Source organism: Artemia franciscana, chromosome 10 (assembly GCF_032884065.1).
Source record: "Artemia franciscana chromosome 10, ASM3288406v1, whole genome shotgun sequence".
Classification (NCBI taxonomy): Eukaryota; Metazoa; Arthropoda; class Branchiopoda; order Anostraca; family Artemiidae; genus Artemia; species Artemia franciscana.
Genome location: NC_088872.1, coordinates 14,776,433 through 14,800,653, shown reverse-complemented (window position 1 = coordinate 14,800,653; position 24,221 = coordinate 14,776,433). Strand labels below are relative to the sequence as shown.

Genomic DNA, 24,221 nt, shown 5'->3' with positions numbered 1-24,221 from the left:
ATTAATGTTTTCTCTTATTCGAACCATTAGCTTTTTTTTCATATTGATACTTTGTCAAAATAATCATCGTTGAAGTAGTGAGATAAATAGTCAAACCTCATTGGATTGAATTACGGGGTGAGGTGGGTGACAGCTTGAATTGCTGAACCTCCTTCAAAATCTGATGATTTGAGTGTGATAACATCGAAAAAACATAATAGGCGAAGAATTCTCCCCCAAAATAATCCTATTTTCACGATCTTATAGCTCAATTTTAATTTTTTATTTTCTTTTTGGGCGAGATTTCCTGGTAGGGCTGAATTTATATGTGACATTCTGTTGGGTATGTTTCCATTTTCCACTCTTCCTGAGTGTCCTCAATGTTTTTCTATTTAACTGACATAGCTTCTCATACCTGCTGCAAACTAAGGGTGACTAGTGGATGAATGAAAAAAAGTTATTTTGTGGGTATATAGCCTTTGATTGTTTGCAATCAAACAAGTACCGCATATAAATGAATGAGGTCGTATATTCACATTTAAAACATTTTTCCATATGATTTTAACCTCTTCCAAGTGTCTCCAAATCAGTAACCTCCTGGACTTGTTATCTGTTGAAACATTTGTAAAATCGATTTTGAATTAAAATCGAATAGTTGTGGTCGTCAAGTCATGGCTAATTGTAGAAAAAGCCAAGACAGAGAGTCCAATTGAATGAGAGGCAAACCTGGCATTAATTCCCCCCTTACTAAGATTGTATGAAAATGATGTTGGTTCATTTGTTAATAGACGTCTATAGAAATGGTAAATGGTAGAAATGGTAGAAATAGTGGTAGAACTGTAATGGTAGAAATAGTTGTCCAAGTGTTTGGTTAAATGGCATGGGTAAACGGCGGAAGTAATTATGCCTCTCTTATTGGACCAATACTTGTTGGTTATCTCTTAGTAAGTCACGCCCATCTAGAGTCTCAGGCAGGTTGAACAAGAATTTAAAATTGATATAGGACCATTAGATTGCCTGGAATAAGAGGTAAACAAGGCTCGCCTACCTATGCTCTTAGGCAGGTTGAACCAAGAATCCATTGAATTTTAGCGCCATTTGTAGATGTTCTGTTCAAGTTTTTTTTTTTACTTTATTTAGATGAATTACCTTTTAATTTATTTAGACTAGTTTATTCAATTTTTTTAATGTAATTTTTTTATTTAATTTTTTAGACTAACGTTTTTTAATTTATTTAGACTAAGATATGGAAACTCCTCCCAACTGTTCAAAGTGCCAAACGGTCAAAACTTCCACTCAACCGTCCTCAGTGGACAAGAGAGGAAATAATGTCCTTGGGACCTCAGGCAAAAAAATAGTGTCCTCAGCTGAAAAAAGGAAATAATGAGTAAAAAATACAGGTTGAAATTCCTCCGGACAAAATAAAAACAAAATTGACCTTAAAAACAAACACTAAATTAAAAGAAGCCCTCTTAAAGTAACGGTGAATTATTTATGTACTCATTAACAAGACTAAAAGCAATTGCAATGTTAAGAACTCTGCACATTGAAAACATAAGACTTGGGGTTGTATTTAATCCTAAGGCTACTTATGTTTCAGGTCACGATTCTTGTGTCCATCCTCCTTCATATTGAAAGTGTTCCCTTAACGCAGGTTCAGTTATCAACCTAACAAATCATAAAAATCTTCATATGAAGAAGCTTTGTTTGTAAAAAAAAAAAAAAAAAAAAAAAAAAAAAAAAAAAAAAAAAAAAAAAAAAAAAAAAAAAAAAAAAAAAAAAAACTAACTCAATTATTTTTTAGATTCTTTTTTGCCATGTAGACACATAAATGCGAGAAGTTAAAATTTAGTTTAACTTCTTCTATCAGGGCTCTTGTGTTCCTTTGCGTCTTACGATTATTTTAATGCAAGGCCTTATGTGGGTCATTGCTAATTGTAGAAAAAGCCAAGTAACACTAAATCATTATTTTATAATGCTAAGATAAAACAAGCAATTGCTAATCTACAGAATGAATTTGTATTGTGCCGGTGGATAAAGCTAATAACAATTTTGCCATAATTTGTCAGAAGCTGTATTGTGATATCTTAAAAAGGGTGTTATGCACAACTAATGTTTACGAAAAGGTAAATTTAGAGGATGTGAATTTAATTGAAAAGAATGAAGAAATACTTTTTAAAAATTTTAATATTAAAATAAATGACAATGATAAAAAGTTCCCTTTCCTATATTGGACTGTAAAATTTCATAAGAATCCTCCTAAACCACGGTTTATTGCTGGAGCAGCTAAATGTCCAACCCGCATTGCTGCTTCTGACCTCTCTTTAATTTTAAAGGAAGTTATAAATAAACTTAAAACCTATTGTTCTGGTATTAAAAAAAATATCGAATTTTAATCCATATTGGAGAGTTAATAATTCACTGCAGATGATAGATTCTTTAACAATGGTTTCAGCTACAAGAATTGATTCTTTCGATTTTGCGACAATGTATACTAATTTATCACTTAATGTAGTGTTAGATAATTTAAAAACTGTTATCAAGAAATCTCTCCTCTCATCTAGTAAAAGGTTCTTAAAAATAGACACTTATAATAAAAAAGCTATGTGGACAAATTGCTTTAATACCACAGTTAACTTGAGATGTTACAGCTTGGATATGATTTTTGAGTTATTAGAATTTGTTTTATACAATACTTATATAAGATTTGGTGGTGATTTGTACAAGCAAATTGTGGGAATTGCCATGGGGGGGGGGGGGAATGCCAGCCCATTTATAGCTGATTTATGGATGAGTATGGTTGTATGGATTGTATACTGTGATTGTATGGATGAGTAGGGTCAAGGCCTCAAACAAGTGCTGGTCTATATTAATCACTAATTTAAGGAAACAGTCTTCCTATATATATATATATATATATATATATATATATATATATATATATATATATATATATATATATATATATACAAAACATAATTTATTTTAAAATATTGTTCATTTTACAATATATAGTTGTGTTTTCGCTTATCTCCCCTTGCACCCACATAACCATAATAAACCCCGATTAAACAACCAATTAAAGGTCATAAGTAGTTTCGTTTGAAATTGTAAGCGTTGCGTAATAATGAGTATTTAGGAGTGTTATAATGAGCTATTTATTATTAGACCTACTTTTTATTGTGATAATGAATATCTTACTCAGACTTAATGGGGTGCCTATTATTATAATTCGACATATTGTCAGTAATATATCGTCCAAATAAAGTAAAATTTATCCATTTAACAAATCAAAACCAATTAATGCATGCAAGATTTACAATAAAATACATAGCAGTTTAGCTTTGAAACCCATAAAAACTAGAAAAAAAGAATAACCCTTCTTGAGGTTATGTTTATTACAGTTCTTCAATTCAAGATAAAAAAAAGAAAAGAAAAACATTTTCAGTCAAAAGACCATTTGTGAAAAACTTCTCCTCGCCTAACAAGCTGGGGAGGGTTAATGTGTGCCAAAGATGTTGAAAACATCCTCAGACCGCGAGGCTTTGTTTGTATGAGTTTCTAAAGACCGGGATTTTCCTAAATAAATTTACCTAATTTACGTAATTACCGAATTACCTAAATTTACCTGGGATTTTCCCAAGTAAATTTACATAAATTTACCTTATAAAGCAGTCGTTCAGTGGCTAGATTGGTTATGTTCATAAAATGAATCATGGAGAATATCCATAAAGATGAAATATTAACGGTTTTATTTTAAGATCCCATCGATTTGCTTCAAAAGATATCTAGGACTTTCGATTTTTGCTTTTAATATGGAGGATTTACATAATCACATTTTATTACAAATAAACTGTTTCACTGGTTTGAAAAAGACCTGAATTCTTTAAAGCTTCTTCCATTATAATTAGAGAATGCTTAGGAGCGCATTAACACCAAATAACCTTTCATTAAAAAGTATTATTGTTTAAAATGCAGTTTTAGCTTAAGAAGAATTTTTAAGGAACAATCCCCTATTTCAAAAGTTAGGAGTGTTCGTGTGTGCCAAATATATTAAAGACATCCCCAGACAGTGACACATTGTTTGCGTTGGTTATCTAAGGGTGTTGCTCGCGAACTGGCTAGTGAAGCTAACTGGCCTAGCTTTCTATCTGGTGCAAGCGACTTACGGAAAGCTACTCTACCGATATTCTCAAGGAAGAAGAGGATTGGCTAGACTTGGAAAGCCAATCCAGGCTACTAGTGGAACGTGTTTTTGGCTTGTAGTATTGAATTCAAATCATTGCACCCATCACTTGAAAAAAAATGAAATTTGAATCTTCTTTATTTTGTAATCAATAAGTTCAAGAAATTAAAAGTATTTTTGAAAACCGTGCAGAATCATGGCTGAGACGCATTTATTGATACTAGTTTGTTGAGAAAAAATATTAAGACGCTAGAGGTTTTATTTTTTTTTTTTTAAATAACTTGCTTTTTAGTCGATACACATGATAGTGACAGTCTTATAAGCCAGCTTCGCCCTCTATTTGATATGTGCAATTAGCACTTCTATACTGTTAATAAAATAGAATTTATTTTTGCAATAAAAAACGTGCAATAAATACATCAGTTGTCAGCAAAAAAAAAATCATTCAGCATCAAGTGCAAGGCTCTGTGGCCGTGGATTCATCAAACAGTTCGTGGTAACGAATTGTAAGTACGGAGCGACGTGGCTCAATAGTAGTCTTGATAACAATAGGTACATCAAAAGAATCGAATTTTGATGCTTGTTCAAAATATGTAAAATAAAATTCATCAAGTTTAATGTGAACCATCAAAAGATACGAACCTGACAAAATTTGCTCATCTTTCGAAAAAGGGAAAACACTCCCAAAACGTCAAGTGATCTTCATGAAAATAAGATCATCAGGTTCACGATATCAGAAAGCCCTACTGTAGAGTGTTCAAGCTTGCCTGAAGAAAGATCACGGATGCGTATTTATTTGTTTGTTTGTTTTTCCCAGGAGTGATCATATCGAACCAGTGATCCTAGAAGACCGGGAGAGGGCTCATTTGATCGGAAAACAAAATTTTTCGTGCCCTTTTTAAGTGACCAAAATTGTTGGAGGGCATCTAGCCCTCCCCCCATGAATCTTTTTTACCCAAAGTCACCTGATTAAACTTTTGAGATAATCGTTTTGCTCAGCATAGTCGAAAGATCTAGTAACTATGTCTTTGAGGATGACGTAACCCCCCCCCCAGTCTCGGGGAAAGGGCTACAAAATATAAACTTCGCCCATTGTTTGCATATTATAGTACTGGTTACTTGGAAGTGTACAGATAATAAACAACCCACGACCCTTTTTTACAACATTTTTTTAATTCAAGCAGCAGAATATCCGAGTAGAAATTAAGTTCGGAAAGGCTTTGCATATGAAATTCCCTCATATTAAATACAAAAGCTTCAAGAATCTTGAAGAAAATTCAAGCAGATGGAAGGTACGCTAAAATTAAAGCCAAAATTTCTTCTTTATGAATATCCTCCGTCTTCCTCGTCCTTTTACACCTGTCTTTAAGAGTCTTCAATGCATCAAATACAATGCTAAAAATTGATACTCATCACGAGATGTGTCAAACATAGTTATATTACATCGCAACGAATAAAATTGTTACATAGAGCAAACTCTCATTTAAATTAAACAAACCCAAAAAAAACAGCCTGATTTTAGAACCCTTTCTTAAATTCTATGAAATTCGCAAACTTGGCACTGATTTTACGCCAGTCGGAATTCGTTTCCGAATGGAATATTTAAGGTTTTTAATCGCCAATGAATATTAAGTTGTCTGATAGATGTCTTGTATTGATCTTACATGGTTGTGTTAAAATAAATTAGCACTCAAACATAGAATTTTGGTAGAGTTTAAAGGATGTTTTTTTTTTGCTTTCGTTTGAAGGGAAGTGCTGCTGAAAGTCAAAGAATGCTGTCATCAGACTCTGAAAATACCTTTTCTTTTAAATTTTCCAATGATGTCAGGGGGGGGGACCATATCTTGTCGACATTTCATTTTTAATGAGAGGGCTCACCAGATACTGAACAATTTTTAAAGTGATCGCCAGAAAAGTGATGCTTGAAAGTTTGACAATCATTTATTTTAAGCTTTAAATAAGTACAAAGGTAGAATCATAATAAATGCTTACAAACAAAACGCTGCTGAAAATTCAGTTTGACTGTTCCGCCCCTTTCACTCCTTGGAGTCACTTGCTTCATCTGTTTCTTTACTTTTACCCCAATTTTATTCCTTCGTTTACATTATGAAAGACAGCTTGTTTTTTGAAGTTCTATACTAACATCTAAAAAAAGAAATATATACAATTATACTCACTGAAAATGGGCTATAAATTGCTAAAATTCCTGAATAACTAAACTCCTGTACTTCTTTAATAGCGAAAATGGATACTCCTGCATCTTGATGACAGATTTATGCGTATTTTGCTATTTCATAAACTTTTTCCCCTACGCTATTCCATCCATCTTCTATATTGTCGAATTCTAAAACTCTCCAATTTCATATCTAACTGTTAAATTCTAAACTACCAAGAAGTGTGTTGTCTGTGGCATTCCTTCCATATTCGAAGTTAACTCACTATTTTAGAAAATAATACTTAGGAGGGATTTAAAGTAAAGAAGTTCTTATTAATGACTTGTATCTTGTAATGCGCTTTCATCCGTTCATTTCATCCATTCATTTCATCCATCCATTTCATTCATCCGTTCAGACCATTCACCACTGACAACTTTTGAAGAGTTTGCTCTTGGGATAAATCGGAAAATTCCGAAAACATTAAAGTATTTTGTGTGGCTTGTCCAAAGGGTGGACTTTGCTAAATAAGTCTGGAGATGTTCACAATTGTCAATACAGAATCCGTATTCCTGGTTCAATCAGTTTTCATAAAGATAAATAACTGGTATATATTCTCGTATAGTTTGTTTCTAATTTCTCAGCTCCCACTAAGGAACACACACTGGAATTTATTTCAGAGGTTAAGGCAAATTTCAAGGAGGAATCCAAGGTCGTCATAACATCAAACAACAAGTGAGTTGCCTGACAATTGTGAAAAATCATGGAAAAGGTGTAAAAAATCATCAGATTATGTCGGGCCTTTAAGTCCTTTTGTGTATTCATATGCCAGGATTCTATTTAAAAAAAAGTATATTCTGGTCAAAAGAACTAATAGGTCTACGCTATATTGAAATGATCCAGTGAAGATATCGACATTGATTTTATAACTGTTTCTTTAATATTGATTAAATTAGATGCTTTTGGCTTAGATTGATTGATTGATTAAGATTGATTAAACCAGATTTTTAATTATTGTTATGGGGCTTCTGCTTGGTTTGCAAAATCTAAAGTTTGTGGATTGAATGCAATTTTTGCACGGATTTGCGAAAACACAACTGTCTGTGGTATTTTTCATAGGTGCTGTGGATTTTCTTATGCCATAAAAGTATTTTTTTTTTTATTTCAAAGCAGTCAGTTTTTTTTCTAATATGGAGACTGCAACTAAACAAAATATATGGAAGCTAGAAGAAGTTTCACATTGAATGGAAGAATTTTTAAGAAAAAAACCCTCTTAAAGCGGATTTTATGCTCAAATTTAAAGAAGTTGTTCTCCATCCTATTATTTCTTTTCTTTGAAGAGTATTACAAATAAACTTGACTTGTTCTCAGTAATTGATCCGCTTGTGTGTATCCCTCTCATTTACCTATTTAATGATCTTTTCTTGGAAATTTGGGGTTGGGGTTCGAACCCAGATGTCGCAAGGTTGGGCGGTAATATTGCTCTCTGTCCTTGCAAAAAACAAAGCAACTGAAACGTCAACAATTGTCAACACCTGTGTGCCATCAACGGCTTTGGAGGGACTATATGCTTTGTCCTTTTATTCTACAATGTGTTATAGCTAATTATTTGGCTAGAAAAAAAAACTGAAGAGAAAAACAAAATAAAAAGGAAGAAGAAAAGGCTTGTTTCCCTACTTTGGTAATTCAGCTAAACAAGTACTTGAACAAAGTCTTGACCTTACTCACCTGTCCAATCACCTAGGACAAAGCAGTATAACCCAATAATCAACCAAATAGAAACGTCTAAATTCATGCAAAATTATCATCTATAAATGTAAGCCGTCGTATCATTATAAGAAAAGCACCTTAAATCTGATGAAATATTCCGATGCACTTGACCCCTTAAATTTCCCTTTTATTTCCACCTTCATAGTTGCTTATTCTCAAATACTCAAGATACAATCATATTTGTTCCGATTGTTTATCTTTTCTTTTTTTTTTTTTTATTTGTTTCCTTGGAAAATCGTTTTGAATGAATGCAGTGTTTGCGTTTCTCTAATTTGTGAAGGGTCTCTAAAATGATAGAGATTCCGACAATTCCATGCCAAAACTTTGTGTACTCATTTTTAAGGACTTCTCATAAAATGTTCAACAGCCAGATATCTGAAGATGTTGGGAACATGAATAAAACAAGAGAACAATTTAGATATGGATGCAATTCTGTAGATGAGACACAGATAGGAAGGATGTAAATCATCTTCATTTCATTTCAGAAAATAATTTTGTCTGTTTTAGAAAGTCATGTTTGTGATAAAAAAGGAGTTGTCATAAAAAGAGTTTGACAGTCTTCATAGTAGAATAAAATCCCAAAACAGGAGGGAACTGCGTCTTTTATTTCAAGTTTCATATACGCATCCAAAGTATGTTTTTTTTTTTCATTCAAGTTTACTTAATAAAAACAAAATAATGTTATTTGTTTTTTTTTGCGGTTTTGTGTTTACGCTGAAAAACAAGCCTAAGTATCTAACTAGAAACGTGAAAATTTGTGCAGCTTATTTTCTGCATAGAAACCATGAGAAGCGGTATAAATTTAAAACTTAAAAAAATACAAACTAAAAAAATGAAAACAGGAAATATGGCTTCATTATCCGTGTAAGGGCCGAGAACTCCGAAGAGCAGGGGGGGGGGCAGATTAATTGGTCGATTAACCGGTGTAGCCGGCCTTTGGCTAGTTGGGATTGAAAATACATTGCACATAAACTTATGATTTAAAGCAAAAGTGGTATTTTTTTTTAGATTATTTCACCTAAGAGAGAAAAGGAAAAGTTTGCGTATTTGGGGTGTGTTTTGCTAACCTTGTTTGCGTAACCTTGTGTTTGCGTATTTGTGGGGGTGCCACATTTGTGTGCCTGACTGCTATCGTTTGATATCATTATATCTTATCCTTTTATTTCATAATGTCAATCCTTGAGTTTGGATCAAACTTTTTTGAATGCCTAGATATTTTGGAAATTAGACAGAAGACTAAATTTAATTTAAAAGAAAATTCCTTTTTTTAATGCTTTCATTTCAGAACCTATATGAATCCCTGGGGCTGCGATAATATTCTGGGATCCTTGAAATCGCATTCCCTGAGGGAGAGAGAATTAGAAACTAGTGTCACTTCAATATTCTGTTTTTTTTTGTTATTGGACTTTTTTAAGGCATTATTTTTATCAATCATCGCTAAAAGTGACAGGTTTTTTTTGTCGTCGGGCAAAGTGACATTGTTTCTATTGCATCATGGTTCTTTTTTCGACATGATTTTTGACTAAGAATAGTTGGTAAGAATGATGGTGAAGGGGTGATGTTAGGCAACCAGAAAATCGATCAAGTGGATATTTTCACCTACTTGGGTCGTATTGTTAGTAAAGATAGTAATGCTATGAAGATATAGAAAGTAGAATAGTCACGGTGCAGGGTGATTTTTTGAAGCTGAAATTTTTGCTGGAAGAAAAAGTTAAGTCTGTGAATCAAGGTTAGAAAATTGGAAACCATGTTTATTACGACGGTCAAGTACCGTTCGGAAACATGGGTACTTCGAAAGGCTAAGGAAGATTTGTTAAATGTTTTCCAGAGGAATTGCCTCAGTCTAAGGATAGTTTTAGATACTTGTTTCACTGACTGTATTTCGAACAGTAAGCTATACAAGATGTCCCAATCCCCTATTGCACTTCCTGGTTGAAGGGTCACGAAACGGAGATCAGCGCCGCCAATTTGGATTTTAAGGGTCTAGTGCCGTCATACTTACTATACAAAAATGGATTTTGATCCCACCTTCTTCAGCCATAAATAAAGAAAGATCCAGTTGACTAGGTCATGTTTCACGAATGAAAGTAGCAGATTTCCAAACTTTGGGCCTTTTGGCCATTCATCCGTGGCCAAACAAAAAGCAATTCGTTCTTGAATGAGGCGGGAAGAGGTCATAAGGAAGGATTTAAAGTAAATCAAAACTGCATGGGAACGTGTGAAGAGTGAAGTTTTGAAAAGTTTAGGTGGAGGAAGAGGATGTGTTGCTGTATTGGTCTCAGGCGGTTTGGTGCTGCAATGAATTGTTGCTTGTTAGTTGCAGCAGCAGTAGTAGTAGTAGTGGTAGTAGTAGTAGTAGTGCAGTAGTATTCCCTTTTTCTAGACGAAACATCAATATTTTACTTGCTACTACAAAATGTTTACTAGTTTGTATATGGAATCGTTTCACCTGCTTATGTCAAATATGGCATCTTTAAAAATTTTCTATTGAATTCATAAGATCCATTAAACACGTGATTATATATTAAAAATCTTATTCAAGATTTCGATACATAAGAGTAATGACGCATTTTCATTTAGTAAAACAAACAATAACACATTTTTTCAGTCACAGATAAAAACTGCGATACTACATTCGATGACTGAAAATAAGAAAGAGATTTAGTAAAAAAAGATGCAGTAAAAAAAAGAAACAATGAAGCTTCGTCCCGTAACAAAAAAAAAAATAAAAATAATAAGACTGGCACTTTAAGTGCCGACTGCGAAATTTTTAATTTAAAAATGATGAAACGTTCTTTTAGTGAAATATTATAAAACTGATGATTTCAGTGAACAAGATCAAACCTTAACTATGTTGAGGTATATAAATATACCCTATATAGGTACCTTATAAATGATACCAAACGGACCTGATTCACTTTCAAGAGGCTTCAATAAATTGTGGCGGAACGGCTCAGTAAGCTATTATGATAATGCTAGTAAGAATTGTTTTATCTTCCTCTCCAGCCTTGGAAAATTCATGTGTTTTATTTCTAGGAAAGACTTTTATTGTCTGTTCTACCTCAGCATGTAGCTGTTGAAATGAAGGCTGATCTGATGTCTCCTGTCGAAGGGCAATTTCACAAGATTTATATTCAGAAACATGAGAATGTTAGGTGAGTTCTGTTTCTTTTCCTTTTTCTTTATAGGCCAAGTCTAGTTATGTGTAATTTATGTGAAAAATATATTGGACCTTGAGCATTTATAAGGCTTAAAATACCTTTTAAAAAGTTTCTTTGAAAATAATTGTCATGATCAAAACCGGATTGAATGGGTGCGGGGCCCGATTGGATCTGTTTTTGTGGGGTCCTCTCTATATATATTAGATTTTTCAATAAAATATACATCCTTAATAGTTTAAGTACATAAAGTAGTTCAAGTACGTAGTGTAAAATCTTTCTAATATAGGACTATCCCAATTAAATAAATTTGACATGAACTTTTGCGGGTATCAATTTTCTACATTGTAAAGTGTATATTATATAATAATGAATCTCATCCAGCAATGCAAACTTAAAATAAATATATTTTGATTAATTGAATAACTCACAATTCATCCCTTATCGTCGAAAATCTTTTGCTTTAAATGTCACAAAATTCTTTTTGTTCATTTTTAGGGGTACGCGAGGCTTTTTTTTCCAGGAGAAAAATCCAATAGGGAAACGCATCCTTTATTGATAGTATCCCCGACAAACATGCACTTGAATGAACATATACCCTTGCTTTTTGAATTAAGTGTCAAAAATTAATATTTAAATGCTTCTGCACAGTACTGCATGAAACACTCGTTCAAATTTCATGCACCGTTTTCAGAATAATAAGTCTTGAATGATTCATGACATTTTTCATGTGTCATGTTTATTTATATATTTTTCATATACGGAATATATATATATATATATATATATATATATATATATATATATATATATATATATATATATATATATATATAAATATATATATATATATATATATGTATATATTGTATGTTATATATATATATATATATATATATATATATATATATATATATATATATATATATATATATATATATATATATATATATTGTATGTTCATATTACATTTATTTTTAATATATTTGTTTTTGTTATCCAGGTGAAATATTATTGCTCCGTTTAGTCTGTTTTTGCTCTTTTCTGTTACCCTTAAAGGAAAAATTATCTAAATGACGAGCATCTGTAGGTGATAATTTCTGGATTGGCTTTCTCACTTCTTAGTTGACGGTTTTGAATAGATCGAAGACGAATTTGGGGTGGGTTCAGGCCATATTTGTGCGCCCGACTGCCGTGTAAAAACACTTATGTAAATCACGACAATCTTTAGTTGGTAATTTTTGAATTGACTTTCTAACTTCATAGTTGACGGTTTTGAACAAATCAAAGATGAACAAATCATACCTGCTCGACCTAAGGTAATAATTTATAGAAAGCTTTTATATTTGTAAAACTAATAAAATTTATGAAGTCTTTTATTTTTTTAAATTGCATGTATATTTGAATCCTAATTAGAATTTTAAATGATGTATCAAATAATTTCATATAACTAGATTTTCTATATAACTAGATTTTTTCGTATAACTAGAATTTCAAATAGGCTTAACGTAATATTTTAGCTCGAATGAGGACTTACATAATGCTTCCTTTGGAGGGTAGACAGTGGCCAAGTCTGGGGGAGGGAAAAAAGAGGCCAAAACTCTGTAAAAATGTCCCGAAAAGCTGAATTATTTTCCATAGGCGTGTTGAAAAATAGTAAAGTTGGCTAAAACTCAAAATGCAGGCACAATAGTAGTAAAACCATAAAGCTTGTAAAAAAGACTTGTCATTGGTAACAGTTGTTGTCCAGAGAATTAATTTCATTAGAAAAAGAATGTCATCACCTATTGCTGTAACATCGTATTGCTTGTATTATTATTTTGTTTAGTATAATATTTGTATTTTTATTATTATTCTGGTATTATCACCATTTATTATGATTTATTTATTTCATTTCTATTAAATTTTATTTCTATTTTATTATTGTATATAAACATAAGTTTTATTATTACTAAATATTTATATTTATTTCATGTTTGATATTACATTTTAGTATTTTGTTTGCTGATATTGTTGGTTTTACTGTTTTGGCATCTCAGTGCTCTGCCCAGGAGCTGGTCCGGCTGCTGAATGAACTTTTTGGCCGTTTTGACCAATTGGCTGCGGTAAGTTTTCTACTTTCAATGTAATTTCTGTACTTCTAAAGCGTTTTCGTAAAAGTGTTTTGCCGCCTGTCGGGACAAAGGGAGTTTTGGTTATTTATGTTTCTTGGATTACTAATAAGATTAAGAGACAATTTTTTTTATTGAGTAGCTGAAGCATAGTAGTACCCGATCAGGTACGTCCCAGAATATTTTGTCGGGGGAGGGGGATTTTCGGAGGGAGCAATTTAAAAAATAAGCAAAACAGATACAGTAAAGATGATAATTCTCTGGAAAATCTCGATATCCTTAGGGATGGACCTTTGGGTTCAGCCCCCCCTCCCCAAATCATGTGCAAATACCTGGTTTTTGAAATTTTGAAAAAAGAACAATTACCTATCTGAAAAGTGTTGTTGTTTGACTTTTCCTTACGGTTTTTTTTATATGATGGTATATTAGTTTGCTCGCCATTTTGTCAACTTTTTGAAAACCTATACGTAGCAAGAACACCTTGCACTTTCAGTCATGCGTTTTAGGCAGGGCTTTTTCTTCTAGGATTTCCTTTTCTTTTATAAAAACTTTAAGCTCACCATGCCCCCTAAATAAATTCATGAGTACATTAAATTATCTGCCAATCTAGCTATTGAAGCGATTTATAGGCTAGGATGTTTTCATCGCCTTATCCGTCTTTTTTCTGTATAATATGAAAAAAACTTCGTTTTCTTAAAGAGTTAAAGAGGCTGCGTCCCAAAGTCGAACCTTAAAACGTACAGGAATTAGAAGAGGCAGTTGGGGGGCTGCCGCCCCCCAAACCCCCAGCTTTTAAAGACTCTTTTGTACAGGTTTTTTTTTGGGGGGGGGGACTTCATTGTTACTAATTACTAGTTTCGGCGCAATGGTTCTCCTGTCCTCTTGTGTTTAACATTTTTCGAAGTTATTCCATTATTCATTCATTTCAATTTTTTGTTAATTAAAAGAGGGCCTTTCCGAAGCCAAGAGCTGGGGGTTAGCAAAAAAACAAAAAACCTGTACAAAAGAGTCTTTAAAAGCTGGGGGTTTGGGGGGCGGCAGCCCCCCAACTGCCTCTTCTAATTCCTGTACGTTTTAAGGTTCGACTTTGGGACGCAGCCTCTTTAACTCTTTAAGAAAACGAAGTTTTTTTCATATTATTTCTGTACGTTTTTCTACAATCCATGGTGGATGTAATTTAATAATTCCTGTACTCCTCGTACAGGAATTAGGAGAGGAACTTGGGTGTCTGCCGCCCCCCCCCGCTTTTAAATAATTGTATAAAATAGAAAAAAAAGATAGAATGACCGAAATGTTTCTTTTGCTCATAAGAAGCTAATATTCTGTTATCTCTCAAATGATAAGCTGTCCAGGTGTTATTAAAATTTTTGATGTTGTGAAAAAAACCGCCCGTAACGGACTTGAACCCTTGACCCGAGGATTAAAAGTCTCACGCTCTACCAACTGAGCTAATAACTTGCATGTGTGTAAATATAACTTCTCAATAGCTTTTAAAAATTTCAAATTAACATGGGCTCTTATGGAGAGAAATCCGTTAATTAAATAGCTAATGGGTGGTTTCTGGAAAACAGGGAAGGAGTTATCGGATCGAGCTGAAATTTCGCGGATAAGCTCCTGGGCCGTAGGGGACCTTAACTTGTGAATTTCAGCCCGATCGGACAACGTTAAAAGGGGTGGGGGGGGGGGGGGGGTTGGAGGGTCGAAACTTTCGGGGGGTTAAGATTTTCCTACGAAACTTTCATGGGCACTTACTCGGAGAATTCCGCATCGAATGAGTCTTCGTACACCCAGATCCGATGTCGGATGTGACCTGTAGGCGTCTAGGAAAAAAAGTAAATGAATTTTAAGTGGCTATGCGTGGTTTCTGGAAAACAGGGAATGAGTTATCGGATCAAGCTGAAATTTCGCGGATAAGCTCCTGGGCCCTAGGGGACCTTAACTTGTGAATTTCAGCCCGATCGGACAACGTTAAAGGGGGGCTTGGGTTGACAGGTCGAAACTTTCGGCCAGATTTTCCCCATGAAGAAAAAGTTGGAGGGGGATGAAATTTTGCAGGTTTCTTAGTTGGAGCTCGGGCTACGAAATGCATCCATCCCCATCCGTCTGCGACCGCTGGAACCGAAGATCGCTTAACATTGTCGTGTGTCGCCTCTTTATAGAGGCACGAGTGTTCCTCCTTGATGTAATTAAATTTGTTTCTTGTATTACTTTTGCTGTTTTTCTTTTGTATTTTACTCCACTTAACCTCTGTTTTTGTAAAGTGGGTGATATATAAATTATTATTATTATTATTATTATTGCTCTAGGACTTAGATTTATTCTGAATCATAAATTTTGTATATTTATTTCAAGAAAATTTTGTTGTGCCAAACATCGTGGTTTAAAGCGAATGTTTATTTATGGTGCTTTAATGCGCTTTTAAGGTGGATTGATTCCAGTGTCATCCACTAATGAAAATAAGAAATAACGTGTTAATTCATCGCTAAGTAGCTACTGTTGCAAAAAATAATAATATACAAATGATAATATTAATTTTTTTTTTACTGGATGATTTTTTTGTCATCCGGAGCGCACGAAGAAGATTTTAAAGGGACGTAATCTGAAAGAAAACACTAGAATTAAAAGAACCATATAGGAAATACAAGACCTTACAGAGATAGTCGTAAAAGACCTGAACTTTTTGGTGGGAATAGGAATGGGTATAATGAAAAGCATTATTTTGGTCATTAGAGATAAGTAACAACACTAATCATAGCACCAAGCTACCTCAACACATCTACCGGTCAGCAATTCTCCATACACTCCTTCTCTATCTCGCTCTATTCATAGCTTTATCATGTTGGTTTTTATGTTGTGATATCTCAGCAGGTTTCAAACAGTTGGTGGTAACGAACTGTAGTAAGGAGCGACCCGGCTCAATAGTAACCAAAACTGAAAAAATGGAATTTTGATACCAATAGGTACATCAAAAGAATCGCATTTTAATGCTGATTTTAAGTATATAGGTTTCATCAAGTTTAGTCTTACCCATCAAAAGTTACGAGCCTGAGAAAATTTGCCTTATTTCAAAGAATGGGGGAAACATCCCCTAAAAGTCACAGAAACTTAACGAAAATCTCACCATCAGATTCAGCATATCAGAGAACGCTATTGTAGAAGTTTCAAGCTCCTATCTACAAAAATGTGGAATTTTGTATTTTTTGCCAGAAGGTAGATGACGGATGCGTGTTCATTTGTTAGTTTTTTATGGCACTTGGTATTAACCAAGTGACATATAGCAGTCGCCAATTCTGTCGGTCTGTCGGTCCCGGTTTTGCTACTTTAGGCACTTCCAGGTAAGCTAGGACGATGAAATTTGGCAAGCGTATCAGGGACCGGACCAGATTAAATTAGAAATAGTCGTTTTCCCGATTTGACCATCTGGGGGGAGTGGGGGCCCCGGGTTAATTCGCAAAAAATAGAAAAAATGAAGTATTTTTAACTTATCGAGCGGGTGATTGGATCTTAATGAAATTTGATGTTTGGAATGATATTGTGTCTCAGAGCTCTTATATTAAATCCCGACCGGATCTGATGACATTGGGGGGGAGTTGGAGGGGGAAAACCTAAAGTCCCGGTTTTTCTACTTTAGGAACTTCCAGGGTAAGCTAGGGACGATGAAATTTGGCAAGCGTATCAGGGACCGGACCAGATTAAATTAGAAATAGTCGTTTTCCCGATTTGACCATCTGGGGGGGGGGGAGTGGTGGTCGGTTAATTCGGAAACAATTGAAAAAATGAAGTATTTTTAACTTATGAGCGGGTGATTGGATCTTAATGAAATTTGATGTTTAGAATGATATTGTGTCTCAGAGCTCTTATTTTAAATCCCGACTGGGGTCTGATGACATTGGGGGGAGTTGGAGGGGGGGAAACCTAAAATCTTGGAAAACACTTAGAGTGGAGGGATCGGGATGAAACTTGATGGGAAAAATAAGCGCAAGACCCAGATACATGATTGACATAATCGGAACTGATTTGCTCTCTTTGGGGTAGTTTGGGGGGAGTAATTCTTAAAAATTAGAAAAATGAGGTATTTTCAACTTACGAACGGGTTATCGGATCTCAATGAAATTTGATGTTTAGAAGGATATCGTGTCTTAGAGCTCTTATTTTAAATCCCGACCGGATCTGGTGATGGGGGGCGGGGAGTTGGGAGGGGGGAAACCTAAAACTTGGAAAAACACTTAGAGCGGAGGGATCGGGATGAAACATGGTGGGAAAAATAAACACAAGTCCTAGATAGATGATTGACATAAACGGAACGGATCCACTCTCTTTTGGGTAGTTGGGGGGGGGGTATTTCTGAAAAATAAAAAAAATGAGGTATTTTTAACTTACGAACGGGTGATCGGATCTCAATGAAATTTGATATTTAGAAGGATATCGTGGCTCAGAGCTCTTATTTAAAACCCGACCGGATCTGGTGACATTGGGGGGGGGGAGTTGGGAGGGAGAAACCTAAAAATTGGAAAACACTTAGAGTGGAGGGATCGGGATTAAACTTGGTGGAAAAAAACACGAGTCCTAGATACATGATTGACATAACCAGAACGGATCCGATCTCTTTGGGGGTAGTTGGGCGGGGGGGGGGGGTTAATTCTGAAAAATTAGAAAAAATGAGGTATTTTTAACTTACGAACGGGGTGATTGGATCTCCATGAAATTTGATTTTTAGAAGGATATCGTGTCTCAAAGCTTTTATTTTAAATCCTGACCGGATCTGGTGACATTGGGGGAAGTTTGGGGTGGGGGAAACCTAAAATGATGGGAAACGCTTAGATTGGAGGGGATTGGGATGAAACTTGGTTGGAAAAATAAGCAGAAGTCTTGCATACGTGATTTACATAATTGGAACGGATCCGCTCAATTGCGGGGGGGGGGGGGGGGGGGTAATTCTGAAAAATAAGAAAAATGACGTATTTTTAACTTTGCGAAGGAGTGATCGGATCTTCATGAAACTTCTTATTTAGAAGGACCTCGTAACTTCGATATCTTATTTTAAATCTCAACCGGATCAAGCGTAATTGGGGGGGGGGGGCAGTTGGGGGGGACCGGAAATCTTAGAAAATACTTAAAGCGGTGAGATCAGGATGAAACTGGATGGGAAGAGTAGAAACCTGTCTAAGATACGTGACTGACATAACCGGACCGGATCTGCTCTCTTTGGTGGAATTGGGGGGGGGGGGGGTAATATTGAAAATTTAGGTATTTGTAACTTACGAAAGGGGTGACCAGATCTTAATGAAATTTGATATTTAGAAGGATCTTGTGCTTTAAAGTTCTAATTTCAAATTCCGACCAGATCCTTTGACATTCTGGGGAGTTGGAGGGGGGAACCGGAATTCTTGGAAAACATGAAAATTGGGGTATTTTTATCTTACGAATAGATGATCGGATCGTAATGAAATTTGATTTTTAGAAGGAATTCATGTCTCAGAGCTCTTATTTCAAATCCCGAACAGATCTTTTGACATTGGGGGGAGTTGGAGGGGGGAAATCTTGGAAAAACACTTGGAGTGGAGGAATCGGGATGAAGCTTGTTGGATAGAATAAACAAATGTCCTTGATACCTTATTGACAGAATTGTAACTGGATTCGCTCTCTTTGGGGGAGTTGGGGGGAGGGGTTCCGTGATTTGGCGAGTTCGGTGCTTCTGGACGTGCTAGGGCGATGAAAATTGCTAAGCATGTCAGGGAGCTGCACAATTTGACTTGATAAAGTCGTTTTCCCAGATTCGACCATCTGGGGGGCAAAAGGGAGAGGATAATTAGAAAAAATTAGGTATTTATAACTTACGAGTGGGTGATCGGATCTTAATAAATTTTGATATTTAGAAGGACTTTGTGACTCAGAGCTCTTATTTTAAATCTTGACCGGCATTAAGCCTCTTATTTTCCTTTTTAAATCAATCTATTGATTCATAGAATTTTGTAAGAGCTCATACCATATGATCTCTTGGCTCTTAGCTCTTCTCGCCTCGTCACAAGTGCCATATGAGCTCTTAGCTCTTGTTTTTATGGCACTTGGTATTAACCAAGTGACATATAGCAATCGCCAATTCTGTGGGTCTGTCGGTCCCGGTTTTGCTACTTTAGGCACTTCCAGGTAAGCTAGGACGATGAAATTTGGCAAGCGTATCAGGGACCGGACCAGATTAAATTAGAAATAGAGCTACGATCCGATCATCTATTCGTAAGATATAAATACTCCAATTTTCATGTTTTTCAAGAATTCCGGTTCCCCCCTCCAACTCCCCCGAATGTCAAAGGAGACATGAAGGAAATCATGTCTCAGAGCTCTTATTTCAAATCCCGACCAGATATTTTGACATTGGGGGGAGTTGGAGGGGGAAATCTTTGAAAAACACTTGGAGTGTAGGAATCGGGATGAAGCTTGGTGGATAGAATAAACAAATGTCCTTGATACGTGATTGACAGAATCGTACTGGATTCGCTCTCTTTGGGGGAGTTGGGGGGAGGGGTTCAGTGATTTGGCGAGTTCAGTGCTTCTGGACGTGCTGGGGCGATGAAAATTGGTAGGCGTGTCAGGGAGCTGCACAATTTGACTTGATAAAGTCGTTTTCCCAGATTCGACCATCTGGGGGGCAAAAGGGAGAGGAAAAATTAGAAAAAATTAGGGTTTTGTAACTTACAAGTGGGTGGTCGGATCTTAATGAATTTTGATATTTAGAAGGACTTTGTGACTCAGAGCTCTTATTTTAAATCTTGACCGGCTTTAATCCTCTTATTTTCCTTTTTAAATCAATCTATTGATTCATAGAATTTTGTTAGAGCTCATCCCATATGATCTCTTGGCTCTTAGCTCTTCTCGCCTCGTCACAAGTGCCATATGAGCTCTTAGCTCTTGTTTTCCCAGGGGTCATATAGGTTTCATCAAGATCAGTTATTCCCATCAAAAGTTACGAGCCTGAGAAAATTTGCCTCATTTTAGAAAATAAAGGGAAACACCCCCTAAAAGTCATACAATCTTAATGAAAATCACACCATCAGATTCAGCGTATCAGAGAACCTTATTGTAGAAGTTTCAAGCTCCTATCTACAAAAATGTGGAATTTTGTATTTTTTGCCAGAAGGCAGATCACGGATGCGTGTTCATTTGTTTGTTTGTTTGTTTGTTTTTTGTTTTTTTTTTCCCAGGGGTGATCGTATTGACCCAGTGGTCCAAGAATTCTGCGAGAGGGCTCATTCTAACGGAAATGAAAAGTTCTAGTGGCCTATTTAAGTGACCAAAAAATTTGAGGGCACCTAGGCCCCTTCCCACGCTAATTATTTTTCCAAAGTCAACGGATCAAAATTCTGAGATAGTCATTTTATTCAGCGTAGTCGAAAAACCTTATAACTATGTCTTTGGGGACGACTTACTCCCCCACAGTCCCCGTGGGAGGGGCTACAAGTTACAAACTTTGACCAGTGCTTACATATAGTGATGGTTATTGGGAAGTGTCCAGACGTTTTAAGGGGGAATTTTTGGTTGGAGGGTGGGGCTGAGAAGAGGGGGATATGCTGGGAGATCTTTCCATCGAGGAATTTGTCATAGGGGAAGACAATTTCCATGAAGAGAGCTAAGGATTTTCTAGCATTATTAAAAAAAATACAATGAAAAAATAAACATGAAAAAGTTTTTTCGATTGGAAGTAAGGAGCAGCATTAAAACTTAAAACGAACAGAAATTATTACGCATATGAGGGGCTGGCCTCCTCCTAATACCTTGCTCTTTACGCTAAAGTATTTTTAGTAATTTGAGCTATTTATTCTACGGCTTTTGTGATTCAGGGGTCATTCTTAATGAATTGGGATAAAATTTAAGCTTTAGTGTAAACAGCGAGGTACTGACGAGGGGGTGAACTCCCTCATATATGTAATAAAAAGACGAGAATACAAAAATTAGTTACGAAAGCTAATTTATAAGCTACGCATATCTTTTACTAATAAAAACACTCGTAAAAAATTGAAAGTTCTAGTTGCCTTTTTAAGTAACCAAAAAATCGGAGGGCAACTAGGCCTCCTCCCCCGCTCCTTTTTTCTCAAAATCATTCGATCAAAACTATGAAAAAGACATTTAGCCAAAAAAAATGCACATTTCTTTTAATTATTCATCTGCGAAGAGCCGCAATCAAAACATGCATTGATTCAGAAACGTTCAGAAATTAAATGAAAAAAAAGTCTTTCTAACAGAAAGTAAGGAGTGGCATTAAAACTTAAAACGAACAGAAATTGCTTCTATGAAAGGGGCTGCTTCCTCCTTAACGCCCCGCTCTTTACGCTGAAGTTTCTTACTGTTTTGAAAAGTAGAGTTAAGAGAAAGAGTCAAACCTTAGCGTGAAAAGCGGAGTGTTGAGGAGGAAGCAGCCCCTTTCATATACGAAGTAATCAAACAGTTCGTGGTAACGAACTGTAGTAAGGAGCGACCCGGCTCAATAGTAACCGAAACTCTAAAAAATGGAATTTTGATACCAATAGTTACATCAAAAGAATCGCATTTTAATGCTGATTTTAAACATGTAAGTTTCATCAAGATCAGTTATACCCATCAAAAGTTACGAGCCTGAGGAAATTTGCCTTATTTTAGAAAATAGGGGGAAAAACCCCCTAAAAGTCATACAATCTTAATGAAAATCACACCATCAGATTCAGCGTATCAGAGAACCTTATTGTAGAAGTTTCAAGCTCCTATATACAAAAATGTGGAATTTCGCATTGTTTACCAGAAGACAGATCACGGATGCGTGTTTATTTGTTTTTTTGTTTTTTTTTGTTTTTTTTTTTTCCTCAGAGGTGATCGTATCGACTGAGTGGTCCTAGAATGTTGCGAGAGGGCTCATTCTAACTGAAATTAAAAGTTCTAGTTCCCTTTTTAAGTGACCAAAAAATTTTTGGTCCGTATATGAAATGGGTTGTCCCCTCCGCAATCCCTCGCTCTTTACGCTAAAGTGTTTAATTGTTTTTAAAAGTAGAACTGTGGCAAAGAGTCAAACTTTAGCGTAAAGAGCGAGGGATTGCGGAGGGGACAACCGTTGAGAAGGGAACAGCAAATTTCATATACTGAGTAATTTCTGTTCGTTTTAAGTTTTAATGTAGCTCCTTAATTTCAGTTAAAAAAACTATTTTTTCTTATTTAATTTCTGAACGTTTTTGAATTAATGCATGTTTGATTTTGGCTCTCCGCACATAAATTATTAAAATGAAATTTGCATATTAATTCTTTTTTTGGCTAAATGGCTTTCTCTTAGTTTTGATCAGACGATTTTGAGAAATAAGGGGTGGGAAAGGAGCCCTGTTGCCCTCCAATTTTTCGGTTACTTAAAAAGGTAACTAAAACTTTTAATTTTTAACCAACGTTTTTATTAGTAAAAAATATACCTAACTTAAGAATTAACTTGCGTAACAAACTTTTATAATTCTTATATTTTTATTATGTATATGAGGGGGTTTGTCCCCTCGTTAATACCTCGCTCTTTACACTAAATCTTAAGTTATGTCCCAATTCTTTAAGAATAACCCCTGAATCAGAAAGGCCGTAGAATAAAATAGTTTAAATTACTAAAAATGCTTTAGCATAAAGAGTGAGGTATTTATCTTCTCCTAAATACCTCGCTCTTTATGCTAAAGTATTTTTAGAACCCCTCATATGCGTAATGATCTCTGTTCGTTTTAAGTCTTAATGCTACTCCTTACTTTCAATTGAAAAAACTTTTTCATGTTTGTTTTTTCATTATTTTTTTTTTTAATAGTAATGCTAGAAAATCCCGCGCCCTTTTCATTGAATTTCTCTTCCCCCATGACATATTCCTCCAAGGAAAGATCCTCACACATAGCCCCCTCCCCTCAACCCTACCCCCAAACCAAAAAATCCCAATGAAAACGTCTCTACGCTTCCCAATAACCATTACTATATGTAAGCACTGGTCAAAGTTTTGAACTTGTAACCCCTCCCACGGGGACTGTGGGGGAGTAAGTCGTCCCCAAAGACATAGTTATAAGGTTTTTCGACTACGCTGAATAAAATGGCTATCTCAAAATTTTGATCCGTTGACTTTGGAAAAAAATAAGCGTGGGAGGGAGCCTAGGTGCCCTCCAATTTTTTGGTCACTTAAAAAGGGCACTAGAACTTTTCATTTCCGCTAGAATGAGACCTCTTGCGACATTCTAGGACCACTTGGTCGATACGATGACCCCTGGGAAAAAAAAAGAAAACAAAAAAACAAATGAACACTCACCGGTGATCTGTCTTCTGGCAAAAAATACGAAATTCCACATTTTTGTCGATAGGAGCTTAAAACTTTTGTTATAGGGTTCTCTGATACGCTGAATGCGATGGTGTGATTTTCGTTAAGATTATATTTTAGGGGGTGTTTCCCCCTATTTTCCAAAATGAGGCAAATTTTCTCAGGCTCGTAACTGTTGATGACAAAGACTAAATTTGATGAAACTTATATATTTAAAATCAGCATGAAAATTCAATTCTTTTGATGTATCTTTTAGCATTAAAATTCCGTTTTTTAGAGTTTCGTTTACTATTGAGCCGGGTCGCTCCTTATTACAGTTCGTTACCACGAACTGTTTGATTTCTTAAAATTCTGTGAAAAAGCCTGAATGGCTGAAAATACATAAAACGAAATCTCAGTTTTATTTTTATTTTTTTTTTTTGACTGAACTGGGATTTAAAAATTATTTTTTTCTACATTTGAGAGGAATGTGTTGAAAAAGAAAGTATCGATATAAATCTGCTATACATCAAATAATCAGTCGTTTAATATATAATGATTTAGTTTTTTATTTGAATTAGCCAATATATTACTGTT

General features: G+C 35.1%; 1 protein-coding gene across 4 annotated transcripts in view; it reads left to right on the top strand.

The window, feature by feature from the left end:
* LOC136031823 (Ca(2+)/calmodulin-responsive adenylate cyclase-like) overlaps positions 1-24,221 on the top strand; it is a 191,284-nt gene that overhangs the window by 66,429 nt on the left and 100,634 nt on the right. For all 4 annotated transcript variants that reach the window (XM_065711646.1, XM_065711644.1, XM_065711642.1 and 1 more), the window contains exons 6-7: positions 11,125-11,243; positions 13,240-13,351. In XM_065711646.1, the coding sequence (XP_065567718.1) occupies positions 11,125-11,243; positions 13,240-13,351 (231 nt within the window). The remainder of the gene's footprint in view (positions 1-11,124; positions 11,244-13,239; positions 13,352-24,221) is intronic.